This window comes from Lepidochelys kempii, chromosome 17, assembly GCF_965140265.1.
Source record: "Lepidochelys kempii isolate rLepKem1 chromosome 17, rLepKem1.hap2, whole genome shotgun sequence".
NCBI lineage: Eukaryota > Metazoa > Chordata > Testudines > Cheloniidae > Lepidochelys > Lepidochelys kempii.
Window position 1 is genome coordinate 17,819,454 of NC_133272.1, and position 14,002 is coordinate 17,833,455.

The following is a 14,002-nucleotide window of genomic DNA, read 5'->3' on the forward strand; positions in this document are numbered from 1 at the left end:
CTTCTGCTGATTCCCTGGCTAGACACCTCACATATGTCTCTGGGGGGACTGGGAGAGTGCTGGTAAGGACTTCCTATAACAGGTTTAGATAAGAACTAGTATTTGTTTTTGTTAAGTTTATTTTGATGAGTGTTGATTTGTATGTTCTGTACATCTTTCTATACAATATGTTCATGCATCTCTGCTGTCTTGTTGTTATGTATGTTTAGTTCATAGTTTTTAATACTTAGAACCAAGAAAAGCTAGTATTGTTAATTTTCCTCACCTTGTGGCTGACATTTCTGGTGATAATGAATAGTAGGCTTAACATGATTGCCTTTAATTCCAACCACTATTACTTGTGTTCACAGGGATCCAGGAGACAACCTAATCCTGAGCACTTTGTACTGATGAAATAAAGGGTTAATATGGTGCGAGTGTAAACTATGCAATTTAATTTTACTGTGTATAAATATCATCAACTCCCTTGTTGTGATCTGTCTGTGGGTCTTCAGAAGCCAACAGTGGCACAAATGTATGCTGCTTGTGCTATTGTCCTCACTATATGATAATCAGGAGCTTATCTGAAGGTTGTTCATGCTAATAAACCCTTTGTTTTCAGGGCAGTTGGGACAGGATGTTTAGCTTTTTCTCTTGAGCTTTCTCTTTATTTCTCCATACTGTGAGGAGACAACTCCAGTGTTTCCTGTCATTGCAGCAGCCTACAGCCCTGGCACTGCAGCAATTTTTTGTGCTGGAAATGCAAATCACACCAATTTGCTGAAGTTTTGCTGCAAGCAAAATGATACTCAAGAGAACTGTTATCCAGGGTCATTTTCTGTTCCAAAAAACTCCCCCTCTGCAGTCTGTTTAATCCCTAAGGATTCCAATGCATGCAATAGTCACTCTTTTAAAGGACAAAAGTCCCTTGGTCATTCTTCAGATGACCTTCCTATAAAACACAGCATGGAGCTACAGAGTAATTAACTAAACTACAGGTTTCAGAGTGGTAGCCGTGTTAGTCTGCATCAGCAAAAACAACGAGGAGTCCTTGGGGCACCTTATAGACTAACAAATTTATTTGGGCATAAGCTTTTGTGGACTAGAACCCACTTCATCAGATTCATGAAGTGGAAAATACAGGGGCAGGTAAATACATGAAAGGATGGGGGTGCCTTACCAAAGTGTGAGGTCAGTCTAATGAGATAAATCAATTAACAGCAGGATACCAAGGGAGGAAAAATAACTTTTGAAGTGGTATTGAGAGTGGCCCACTACAGACAGTTGACAAGAAGGTGTAAGTAACAGTAGGGAGAAAGTATTGGGGAAATTAGGTTGGTCTTCAGCATGGTTACCACCTACATCACGAGTGGTTGTTTTGGTATTCATTACTTTAAGTAAACAGGTATCTTATGTTTTGCTTTCAGCTAATCAGCTGATACAGTAGATGGCTGTTGGCTCATATTATTTGTCTCCAATTTGTTTGCACTATATAGTCACATGAGTCAGCAATCCCAATCGGTTTTAGAGTTTTATTATGGTCTCTATTAAAACTGGAGATGGCCCAAGCTAAATGCTCCCGTACTTTACAGAATTTCGGACCTGAATCCAAAGTTTGCAGCTTCGTCCCCTTTCTAATTAGAATTAGCAAGTCACTTTTGTTTCATTCATGAGAGATCTCGAATTCTCTTATTTCCAAAGCTGGTTTGCTGGGAAATTATTTGAAATCTGGTGTTTCTTTATGTTGTATGGATAAATAGTTCTTGATTCTTTTCATAAGACCAGAAATCACTGGGAGTTGTTTTCACTGACTACAGTCAAGTCCATATGGAACTATATTTTATTGTTCCTTACACAGCACCATATGTACCAAATATATTTCACAATAATGTGAGACCTGGGACTAACAGCTCTCCTGTTTGCTCCATTGAGATTTCTTTGAAGAACTAGCTCCACCTCGAAATGGGTTTGCAGAGCTCTCCCTGTGTTTGAAATAATGTCGCAAACTCTTCAGGATGGAAAAACTATACATGGCCCACACTAGAACTGAGGACAGATTTCTTTGATTGTAGGCTCCCCTCTAGGTCATTTTATTACTTAATATAAGTAATTAGAGGGGGTGTTCTTCTGACTAGTAGTTCAGCACCAAATTATCCATTGTTGTAAATAAGCAACACACAACTGAAGTGAAAAGAGTTCCTCCCATTTACATCAGCAGGGAATTTGGCCCGCAATATTTAGAAATGGTTCTCACTTCTTTTTCTCATCAGTATGGCTTTTACATATGTAACAGGAGGTTGTGTAGGGGAGAAGATGGGGGGAGTAGTTTAAATATCTTTGAATTAACTGGTATTATGCTGTTATTACCATAGACACTGACTCCGTGAGTGCTCCAGGGCTGGAGCACCCATGGGAAAAAAACAGTGGGTATTCAGCACCCACTGGCAGCCCCACCAGCAGCCCCATGGATCAGCTCCTTCCCCTCCCCCCAGGGCCTCCCACCTGCCGATCAGCTCCTCCCAGCTCCTCCCACCCACCGCAATCAGCTGTTCAGCGGCATGCAGGAGGCACTGGGGGAAAGAGGGAGGAGCAAGGGCAGGAAGAGGCAAGGGGAGAGGATGGGAAGAGGTGTGGTGGGGGCATGAAGGGGCTTGAGGGAAGGGGAGGAGCAGGGGTGGGGCCTGGGCCAGAGCGGGGGTCCAGCACCCCCAGGAAAATCTCAAAGTCGGTGCCTCTGGTTACTACTATTAGAGAGGCAGTGAATACGACCCTGGGTTGGTGCTCAGGAGCCCTGGATTGACCAATGGCAATGGGCAAGTCACTTCACCTTTCTGCTCGTTTCCCCACCTGCTTTCAGTGTCTTCTCTATTTAGATTGTAAGTCAAATTTTGACTAAGGCACCTAAGTGTGTAAGTTCTACAAGGAAAGAACTATCTCTCACCATGTTTGTATAGTGCCTGGCACAATGGGACCCTGATACCAGTTGTGTCCTCTATCTATTACTATAATACTAATAAATAAATAATACTCATTTGCAATACTTGAACATAATGACTTGTGAACCATGTACACTTATGAGTCCTGTAGTTTAGTGAACTTGATCCCAGGTACAATTTATTATGTGTTTATTTGTAGTACTTATTATTTAACATTTTATATTGTGATTGCACCCAGAGCCTACCCAGATCAGGGCCTAATTGTGCTGAGTGCTGTACAAACATATCATCAACAACAGTTTCTACACCAAAGAGCTTGTGTTTACTATCTTTTTATTAGATTTCACAAAGGCAAGTTATATATTTTGAAATATAAATATTTATTTGACTTGGAATCACGTTTTACTTTGTTTTACGGATGAAAGAATAAAAATCCTGGACTAAATTCTCCGCTGGTGTAAAATTCTATCGATTTCCATAGGCTTTAATTCCACAGCTGAATTAATATGACCTATATTTCATGGCCTATATTTTTCTTACAAAAATGTGTTGGGAATCTGAGCCCTGCAGTCTTTTATTCTTTAAGAACCTTATATTTCACACCTGCATGAAAGGAAGCTAATCATTTTCTGAAGGGAAACTGCAGTCTCATTTTGTTTCTTGCATTACCATAATGAAATCATAGAATCATAGAATATCAGGGTTGGAAGGGACCTCAGGAGGTCATCTAGTCCAAGCCCCTGCTCAAAGCAGGACCAATCCACAATTAAATCATCCCAGCCAGGGCTTTGTCAAGCCTGACCTTAAAAACTTCTAAGGAAGGAGATTCTACCACCTCCCTAGGTAACGAAGTCTAGCTCATCAATAGGTTTGCTATGCAGCAGATGTCTGATAATAATTACTGTTGTCATAGGGTGTTTTGTGTTTACCCAGATTGTCTAGTCAGCCTCTCACAGAGTTAACTGATTCACATCACGATATAACTGCACAGCAACAGCAAATCTGGGACAGAATGACCACTGACGTTTCTTAGCACTATCCTGTGAGCATTTGTCTGGGAATTGGTCCAATAGGCATCTAGATTAGCTCTTAAAGAAGAATACTTACTAAAATAATCTGTTCACTACTCAAACAGATGCACAATGGTACTGGGTAAACACGTAGTATCATACAAAGAAACCACTTAGATCATTGTATGCTATTCAAGTTCTTATATAACACTTTGCTTTAGATGACAGCGACATTTCAGATAACCTTTTCTGAAAGTTCTTGTTTAAATTGAATACTGCTGTCACGATATTGCTATACAAAAGGTTTTCTTTTTATAATTTCCTTCTTCCCCTTTACTCCAGGACATAGAAATTCCTTTTCTTACCACAACAGTATTGCCTCCAGGATAAACTGCAAACCCAGTAGTGAATTTGTTGTAAGGCTATCTCTTGACCTCGTGATCTACAATGATGAGCTTTTCAACCTTATGTAATTCAACTGGATCTGATATTTGGGAAGTGCTATAAACCAGTTAAGACTTAAGAGTCCATTCTCACTTGCCCAGGAAGCAGTTCATTCATTCAACCTAATCATAATTGCAATCTTTCCTGTTGTAACATTTCAGAATGGAAGTCGGTTTCAAACATGACTTTGCTATAAAAGGTTTCCTATGACAATAACTTGTAAGGCCACATTTCTGAACATGAGAGTGATCATTATTTTCAAGGTTGGAATATTTTTTTCTTTCATTTTATTCTCTTTTAGAATAAAACATTCTGTGTCTCTTTCAAAGGTTCCTGTTTATGACACACCTAGATCATGGTGGTATTCTCCAGAGTTCTGGAATCAACAATCTGATTATCACTCACATTTAAAACAGCCTCTTTCAAACTGAAAATGTTCACTGGTTTTTTTTCTGATGTGTCAGTTCCCCTTGGCATAAGGATGCTAGCTTAGCCCCCTCAATCTTCCAGTCTTCTCATGTGGGCATGTTTCTTTCTGTGTGGGGATCTAATGCTATGTAGATTAGCCACGTAGAATTGCAATTTTGAGATAAACATCTAAAAAATTGAACCCATGGGCTGCATCTCACAAACCTTTACTCACATGAGCAGTCCTGTGGATTCATTTGGGGTTAGTAGATGGAGTAAAGCTTTTCACCATCTGCAAGCCTTGACTAATTATTTCCTCCTTCAACAGCAAAACTCCCTCTCCCTGGGTATTAAGATCTCTGGGGCTGTGCCCACTCTCTTCGGTTAATTACCTTTATCAATTTGATTTTTCCCTTAACGTTTGTTCAGTGCTGGCAAAAAGTGCCAGATTGACAGCCCTGGCTGCATCTCAGGTGACACGCATTTGACAGTCCTACCACAGAATGCTGCGTCTTGTTTGAGATGCCATGCATCTGGCCAAGCTGCTGGAAGGCTGTAGGCATTTGCCTGCAATTGCACCTTTTGGACACTAGGGCCTGCAGTGGCATCCGCTGAGCAGGCAGCCACATGCCACCAGGAAGTTGCAGTAGTGAGGTCGAAGCAGTGGCAGAAGGTGAAGGACCTGATATGGGCCCTGGGCTCCCTGTTTCTGCAGGCTGCTGCTCCAGCCACTTACGAGTTTCACCACCCTCACTCATCCCCAGGCTCCCGCAGCACGCTTCAGAAGCCCCCATGAGCCTCAGCACCCTCTACTCCCCAGTGACACAACAGGCAGGCAGAGTTGTAGAAAGCAGCTCTATTAATCCTAGAGTGGCCAGTGTTACTCGATGAGGTTCTGTTGTTCACCTACAGCAACCCAGCCCTGGCTTGTATTCCTGGTCCCTTGCTAATCCCAGTCCCTCTTGAAATGTGACTGTCCTCCAGTTCCACTCACCATCCTACTCTGGGGACTAAAGTCCTCCTTTTATGCACAGAACAGTAGTCCTCTGGCAATCACTGGTCCCAGGGCTGTGCTGGTATAAGGGATGACATGTATAAATAAAAATGCTTTGACTAATTTACACCATTTAAATTAAGGTTACTGTCATTTTAAATACAACCACCCGTGTTGATTTTATGGCCACTCAAAATTTAAGAGAAAGCTTCAGAAATACTAAGCTCAGCAAGGGAAAAATATTTTTACCTCCCCAAGGGGGTTGAACAAGGCTCACTACAAAACAATAGGAGTACTTGTGGCACCTTAGAGACTAACCAATTTATTTGAGCATAAGCTTTCGTGAGCATAGTGGGTCAACAACTATTTTAGAAAGTATGATGAAGCCCTTGGCTTTCTAAAGTCTGATGTATAGGCCTGGGCATTAGCTAGCATTTGGTTGGAGATGGAAGGGTGCTGTTCTATATTGTGGTTTCTTCCAGATGTGCTGGGTAGTTTCTGAAGAGCATGTTCCCATCTGTTTACAGTGCACTATCAGAAGATCATTCACCGGGACATCAAGCCTTCCAACCTGCTCTTGGGAGATGATGGGCATGTCAAAATAGCTGATTTTGGAGTCAGTAATCAGTTTGAAGGGAATGACGCCCAGCTTTCCAGTACTGCCGGTACACCAGCCTTCATGGCTCCAGAGGCGATTTCAGATTCTGGCAAAAGCTTTAGTGGAAAGGTAGGTCTTCGATCACCACTAATTAGTCTGAGTTTTAAGACCTGGGGAACATGAAAAGAAGGGTGGTATCCAAACCATCCTCATCGGTGTGTCTCTGTTCACAGGCCAGGTAAAATAAAGAAGAATTTTTCTTTTATTATTGAGTCAAATCCTGAGGTCCTAACTGTTTTACTCAAGAAAAAACTCCCGTAGACTCCAATGGGAGTTTTGCCTGAGTGAGATTTCAGGTTTTGATCCATTATTGTTTGTGTAGGTCAGATTTCTGCCAGGCTTCTTCATGTTAAGTAGTGTCTTCCTCCACAAGTAGTCTGATTGAAATGAATGGTATTGTTTGTACAGTGAGAAACTACTGGATGTGATTAAGGCTGGCAGAATCTGGCCAATAGCGGTAAAAGTGTGGTGGTTGGTTTGCAGACTTCTTTGTGTGCATATAGCAATGTATCTATCTAATTACATTGTTCGGTATCTATAAAATTGGGTTCCTAATGAAAAAGAGTTTATTTTTATGTTTGAGAAAATAGCTGGCTGATCTAAAATGTATCTAGCTGATGGATCTAATTTACTAAGTGCAATTGCTTTCTTTCAGGCACTTGATGTATGGGCCATGGGAATTACTTTGTATTGCTTTGTATATGGGAAGGTAAGATGACTGTAGAACAATTGAATTTTATATAGGAGCTGTGGCTTGGTTATCATTAGACTGATTCTCCCACAAATAGGTGAAAAACAATAAACAAAAGCTTGAATCTGAAAGCTCTCATTCTCCCAAATAGTCCTAATGAAGTCAGTGGGTGAATAAGGGTGGCATCCATACGTAAAAATTCACAGGTCTGCGCCATAGCTTACATCAGTGCCCAGATTGGCACCAGTGGCAAAAATATTGACTCCCCTCCCCCCACCCAAATATTTCCTGGATTTAGAAAACAAATCACGCAGAACATGTGGAGAGAAGCACGAGTTTGATACAAAAGCTGCTCTAAAGTGCTTTAAATGATCCAGATAGTGTGCTGTCGGTCAGCTGATAAACACGGCAGACCTGTACAGGTTATGGTAATTTGCTGCATGAGCAAAAAATTTTTATGGTTTTGTAGGATCCTCCCAAGGTCATGCAGGGCCCCACAAATCACACTGCACAGTTTCAAGGCTTTGTAGCTGATGTGGCTATAATTGACTGGGGTAAAACGTAAAGGAACAAGTAGTTTTGTTACAGTTGTGATTGGTTTAACTAATTCAGGATATTTTATTAGTTATGATAACTGCGCACTGGGCTATTTCTAAAATAAATTATTTGCACCAAATCCTGAAGATAGTTGAAGTTGACTGTGCATCTCTCAGGATTTTGCCCCCTGGTGATATCATTTCCCCATGTGTTATGGCATGGAGAAGACTGGAAGAGGTAAGGTAAATAAAACCAATTAACTGTTCTGTTCCAAGAAACCCCCATACAGTTTCAGTTGGTCTTGCAGTAAATACTGTGCACTCATTTCCCTTCATTTTATAACTCACCTTGGCTAGGCGGTTCAGGGGACAAGGCCAGAAAACCATCCCCTATCCCACCAGAAGCAGGTGCTCACACTACTGTCTTTGGACCAGCTGTAAGGGGCACTGCTGAATGCTCTGCCCCCTTGAGGTTTTCTGCAAGCAGAGTGGCTCAAGTAAAGGCTAGTCAGTCACAACAGCTCCGCTCCTACCCACCTGCCCATGGTGCTCAGATAGGAAGAACCAGAATTTAGGCATATATCAATCAACTGGAAAAAGTTACATTAGAAACAAATGTGCACTGAGCTCATGTATCTGAATTTAGCACAGAAAATTTAAAAAGGGATTGAAGAAGACTATTTTAGGCATCATGTAGGTGGTTAGTGCCCAAGATCTGTAAAGCTGTTCTGTGAAGCATTTTTAAATCTGTTTAAGATCCTAGATCGTGAACAGTCTCCCAAGTAAATGTCATCCTTAAAACTTAATATATTTGAAAGCTGGGTCCTACTTCGCTTACCTGTGAAGACTTGAAGCTCAAGATTCCATTTCACCTGCAAAAGTCAATGACTTTGCAAACAGACAATACAGTCAGGGGGAGTGTGATATGACCAGCTGTCAGAGGAGGCCCCAGAACTATGAACTGACATCACAGCAGGCAACTAAAGAAGGAAGCAATTTTCCATGTATCATATAAAAATATACCCATATATTCTATTGAGTGGAGGCTCCATACAATGTCCTCCTGACCAAAAATCCCCATGGTAGCCCTGCATGGCACTGGCTGACAGAGCAACACCACATGGGGACTAGACCCCTGTGTGTGTGCTATGAATGAGGGTTTCCCAGCGGCTCCAGATAAACTGGTGTATAGGAGAGCATTGAGGGGAGAGGGGTAGGAATGGAACCATTGGATCTGTGCTTACACAAATCCAGTAACTGTTGTCTAGAAGTCTAAAGCAGCAGCAGGCACATTCCATAGACTGGAATAGGGGCTATGTGGTAACTCGCAGCGTTGATGCAAGTTGCATGTGTGCAGGGTGGATTGGATTCCATCCCCTGGCCTTGGGTAATTTTCTTGCTTCATCTTTTTTCTCAGACAGGTGAATCTCCACTATTCATTTTGGAGATGAATTTCTTAATTACCCTTGTATGGTAAACAATAATACCTAGCACTTATACAAAGTTTTTCATCAGTAGGTCTTAAAGTGCTTTACAAAGAAGGCCAGTATTGTTACCCCCATTTTACAGATGGGTAAACTGAGACACAGAGAGACAAAGTGACTTGCCCATGGTCACCCAGCAGGTCAGTGGCAGAGTCCGGAATAGAACCCAGATCTCTTGAGTCTCACTCTAGTGCTGCAGTCGCTGGGCAACCCTGCTCTTTTAAAATCTCTGCATTTAACTTTTTAAGTAAGGCATAACTCTGCTTGTGAGAGGTGGGGAGATTTTACTAACATACCCTGCATGTATCTTCTGGGTCAAATTCAGAAGAAACATGTAACAAAAGTACATCTGAATGGCAATTGCTAAACACTTGAGATGCCTAACAGCTGGAAAATCATTGATTTGTTTTGTAGTGCCCTTTTATAGATGAATACATTCTGGCTCTCCATAACAAGATCAAGAACAAGGTGGTGGAGTTCCCAGAAGAGTAAGTAACCTTTACTGCACTATTGTAAAATAAAGTGCAGTCTGCAATGTTATTAATTGTGCAACATACATGATAACAGGTGGCTATCGTGCTGACTCTGTGTGGAGTTTTATGTGTGTATTTGTTTGTTCTGAGGTTTCCTTTCTGTCTATCCTATGGCCCCCATTATTGTAGTATCTTATTGCGTATTTAATATAAATCTGTATTTGTATACATCTTTAATGTATTTATCTTCACAACACCCTTGTGAGGTAGAGAAGTGCTGTTGTCCCTATTTTATAGATGGGAAACCGAGGCCTGAGACTAGGTGTCTTGCCCAAGGTCACACGGGAAGTCTGTGGCAAAGCAGGGACTTGAATCCTGGGTCTCCAAAATCTAGCACTGTAACCACTGAACTATCTTTCCTCTCCAGCTGAGCTAGCCTCCCTCTGGAGGCTTTGGGGATGTTGTTTAAATTGTGTTGTCTCTGTTCTTTTTTTATTTTGCTTGTTCTACATGCTATTGTTTGTAAAAGTGAGAAGTTCCATCGGCCAAATTCTGGCCATAAATGAGCATATGCAGTTTTCACTGAAGTCAGCTGGAGCTGGGTGCAACATATGTGAAGATAGAATTTTGGCCCTAAATGACTAACCAAGGTTTTCCAATGCTAGACCAAAACAAGATACTTAACTAAGGGTTGGTAGTGCCCGAGGTATCAGCATGGGGGGGGGGGATTATTTATTTACTTGTTTGGGTTTTTACAAAGTCTAACAAAAGAATACCACTCCAACGCTCATAGCACCCTTAATCTTAAAAAATGTACTATAAAACAAACAGACACATCAGTTACCCAAGATCAGCTCAGATAACCTAATGACAACATACATATATATAAAAAACAGAATCGAACCAACCCCAATACACTCCCCAGAGCACCAGCCCTGTCCAACACCCATCTCACAGACAAGAGAAGAAAGGTGGGCCTTGCAGCATGTCCTGAATGCAGAAAAACTTGGGCTGTTGTGAACCTTAGGAGGAAGCATATTCCAAAGGTTTGGAGTGAATGGAGAATGCTCTGGAATCTGCCCTCTCGGTTATAGACAAGGGGCTTCAGCTCAGGTGCCTCCGCTAACCAGAGTGTGGCACTGTGTGCAATGTTCACAAATTTTGCTGAAGAAAGATATTTATTCTTGAAGCCAAATCCAGCAGTTCACTACCCTCATCACTTATGATAAGCTAATAGTGTTACCGTGAAGTGAGTGGTTTTAGTGAATAGCTGTAATACAGTGATGGAGGCTACCAGCACATGTGGCCATAATTTCCATAAGGATTGTGTATAGAGAAGGAAACTCTAAAAGAAGTGGAGGGATAATCAGAAGGAAGCTGCTGGAAACACATATGGCTACAATCTATCTGTGAAACCTGCTGTTGTAACAGAATTCTTCATCTCGATCCTTGTATTCTAGTGGAGCGCTGCAGGGTTAAGATATTCTACTAACTCCGCCTGCTAAAAAGGCAGGATAAATAGAGATACACAAGAGATGAAGCAGGCTCACCAATTGATTAGAAACTGCAGTCTACCTCTTTGGCAGTGCCAAGAAAGTATCATAAGCCCTGGCATCCCTAATGGTTTTCATAGTCCCTTTTTTATCACCGCTTAAGATCTAGGACTCTGTGACCAGTGAAGCTAACACTTAATGCAACTAAATAGTAGTAAGGGAAAATAAATTGACTTAAGACTATATTAAAGAAGTCAGTAATTCAAGAGGCTGGAAGAACAAAGAAACCCATGGAAGCCAAATCCAGCAGGATAATAGCATCAGTCTAGAGGAATGTTTTCCGAGATGGGAATTTCACCCTGCAATAGTGGGTGGGCAACAAATGTTCTGTCATGCCCAATAGTACAGTGAAATAGTGACATCTACAGCTGTCCTGTTGTTTGCATCCTGTAGTAATAATGAGAGTAGTTTCATACTGTTTGTAACTATGGGGTTGGGTTTTTTCCCTCATTGATGCCCATCCAAAAATTTGCTTTACAAATGAGAGTCAGTTTAAAACTTAATAGTTAATAATATATGAGGGGACTATCGTGGGAGCTCCTGTGAGAGTCATGTTGGTACCAGTGAGTGCAGGATGTTTGGGTATTTTGTTTCTAGGGGAAGGGCAGAGGCAGCATGACCCAGAAGGCTCACAAGGATGAGTCCCAGGGGATACATGTGAAGGCTCTGTTCTCTTGACCCACAGAAATCAGTTGTTCTATTCCTGTCAGCTTGAACTAGCTGGCTGAAAAGTCTGTCTGCAGATTTATTAGACTCCTGGCTTCTATCAGTAACCCCATTATGATGTCATAAAATCAGCCAAAGCAATATTATTGTACTAGGGCATGTGTGCCAGTGATGTTTCCAGAGACAGACATGAGAAGATCCAAATGGAACATCAAATCTCAACTTCCTAGAATAAAATAAAATATCAAAACCTCTGATTCTCCCTTAGTTGAAGCAGTGCCTATCTAAGCTGCTGAGAATCTGCCGAGGGACGGTAAGTATTTATTCCCCCTTTGCGTGTACTGCAGTGTTGGAATTGAAATGATTGCCAGTTTTACCTAAGATAAATATTATTTTTATTATTATATATTATTTGTATTACTGTAGTGCCTAGTTTTGGACCAGAAGCCCATTGTGCTAGGTGCTGTACAAACAGAACAAAACAATAAATGATTACTTCACTATCGGCTCTGTTGTCTTCTGCGTCTCTATATTTACTGTAGAAAATATCTTTATTACTGCAAATTGTATCAAGTTACTTATGAACCATGTTGTGAACCTCTTGTGCTCACTGGTAGTTCTTCACACAAGTACTCTGATTTGAGTCAATGGGATTACTTGTGTTAGTAACCACTCACCAGTGTAAGTTTTCCAGGGTCTGATCCTGAACCAACTCCCCACCCCCACCCCCTAAGAATCAGAATAGTAGCGCCCTCTACTAAAGTCCTATGATAACAGAGGTAATAGAAGTCTGAGTGATATACTCTCATGACCCTGGCTTAGCTTGATGTGGGACACAGTAGAGCTGTACTACTGGATAATAATGTAACGCTACGTCCTTTGATACTTCCTGTGCGGAATATTAATTGGGAACGAGAATTGTGTTAGAGGATAACGGTTGGCCTTGCAAAGGATGAAATAAAGCTGTTGAAGGACTGGATGTATGGAAAGCTCTCTTCCTGAATATTCACCTACACTATGATGGGATTTTTTACTCGGTTGGTAACTAGGATGTAGCAAGGTTGATCCCACACATGCAACATGATAAATACATGATTCCTAACCATGTGGGTGTTCCTTATTGCAGCACTTCACTTGAATAGTGTTCTGCCTTAGTTCAAACATGAATGGGGGGAATAACACTGTGTCTGTTACCTGTTTAACCAGTACTTCTGTCTCCCACAGGCTTGATTATTCACTGCCTTGCATCTTGCGTAGTCGCATACACCTGTGCAAAGTGGGTGTAAAATGCTTTCATTCTGATATTGGTAGCATTTCACACTCACTTTACACAGGCTGTAAATGACTACACCACATGCAAGGCAGGAGAGAATCAGGCCCCACGTCTGTGCCAGAGGATATCTCAAAAGTGCAATGCACCATGTGAAAAACAACTTTAACTTTAACCCCCACCCTTGGCACCAGGATCTAAGGCTGTATGAAACAGCTGCCTGCATTTTCACAGAATGTACTGATGATGATGATAATGAATTCCCTCAACTATAAGAGTTACTGGGTAAAATTCTATGGCTTGTGCTATGCAGGAGTCAGACAGCATGATCATAGTGTTCTTTCTGGCCTTAATAATATTGATCTGTTGATCTCAGGGTTGTGCAGTGTGGCAGATGAATACAAGCCAACCAAATTAACACACAGTTGTAGTGGGAAAAATGCTGTTATGTGGTCCATGTTTTCTGTACCGCTGTCAAATGAGTCTGTCCGTCAGTCCCTGGTTCCACTTAACATGGCTCTGTCTGTCGTGTAGACAGGGCTATAAAGCGTCTGTAAACATATCTGCCACTTCTCTGCATTTCACAGCTTCAGGCCTTCACTCTGGCTTTTGGATGATGATTTATTTATTTCTCCATTTGCTTTTGGATGAGGAACCCAAAGCTGCATTTTTTCCAACTCAGCCCAATATCCAGATACAGAATTTCTGACCTACTTGCATTAATTAATCCTTCATTTTAGTCAAAATCTAGAGATAAAATTACTTCAGTATTTAGAAATGTGCATGAGGACATTAAAACTCTAATGAAACATGCTCCTGGTAAAGTACCAGGGTCACACAGCCCAAATTGTAGCCAGATATTCATTATCCAGTGGCGTGAATCATTTTTGAGATGCTAAG

General features: G+C 41.4%; 1 protein-coding gene across 7 annotated transcripts in view; it reads left to right on the forward strand.

Moving 5' to 3' along the window:
- Positions 1 to 14,002, forward strand: part of CAMKK1 (calcium/calmodulin dependent protein kinase kinase 1) — a 197,326-nt gene that overhangs the window by 153,354 nt on the left and 29,970 nt on the right. For all 7 annotated transcript variants that reach the window (XM_073315804.1, XM_073315803.1, XM_073315808.1 and 4 more), the window contains 3 exons: positions 6,299 to 6,498; positions 7,085 to 7,138; positions 9,555 to 9,628. In XM_073315804.1, the coding sequence (XP_073171905.1) occupies positions 6,299 to 6,498; positions 7,085 to 7,138; positions 9,555 to 9,628 (328 nt within the window). The remainder of the gene's footprint in view (positions 1 to 6,298; positions 6,499 to 7,084; positions 7,139 to 9,554; positions 9,629 to 14,002) is intronic.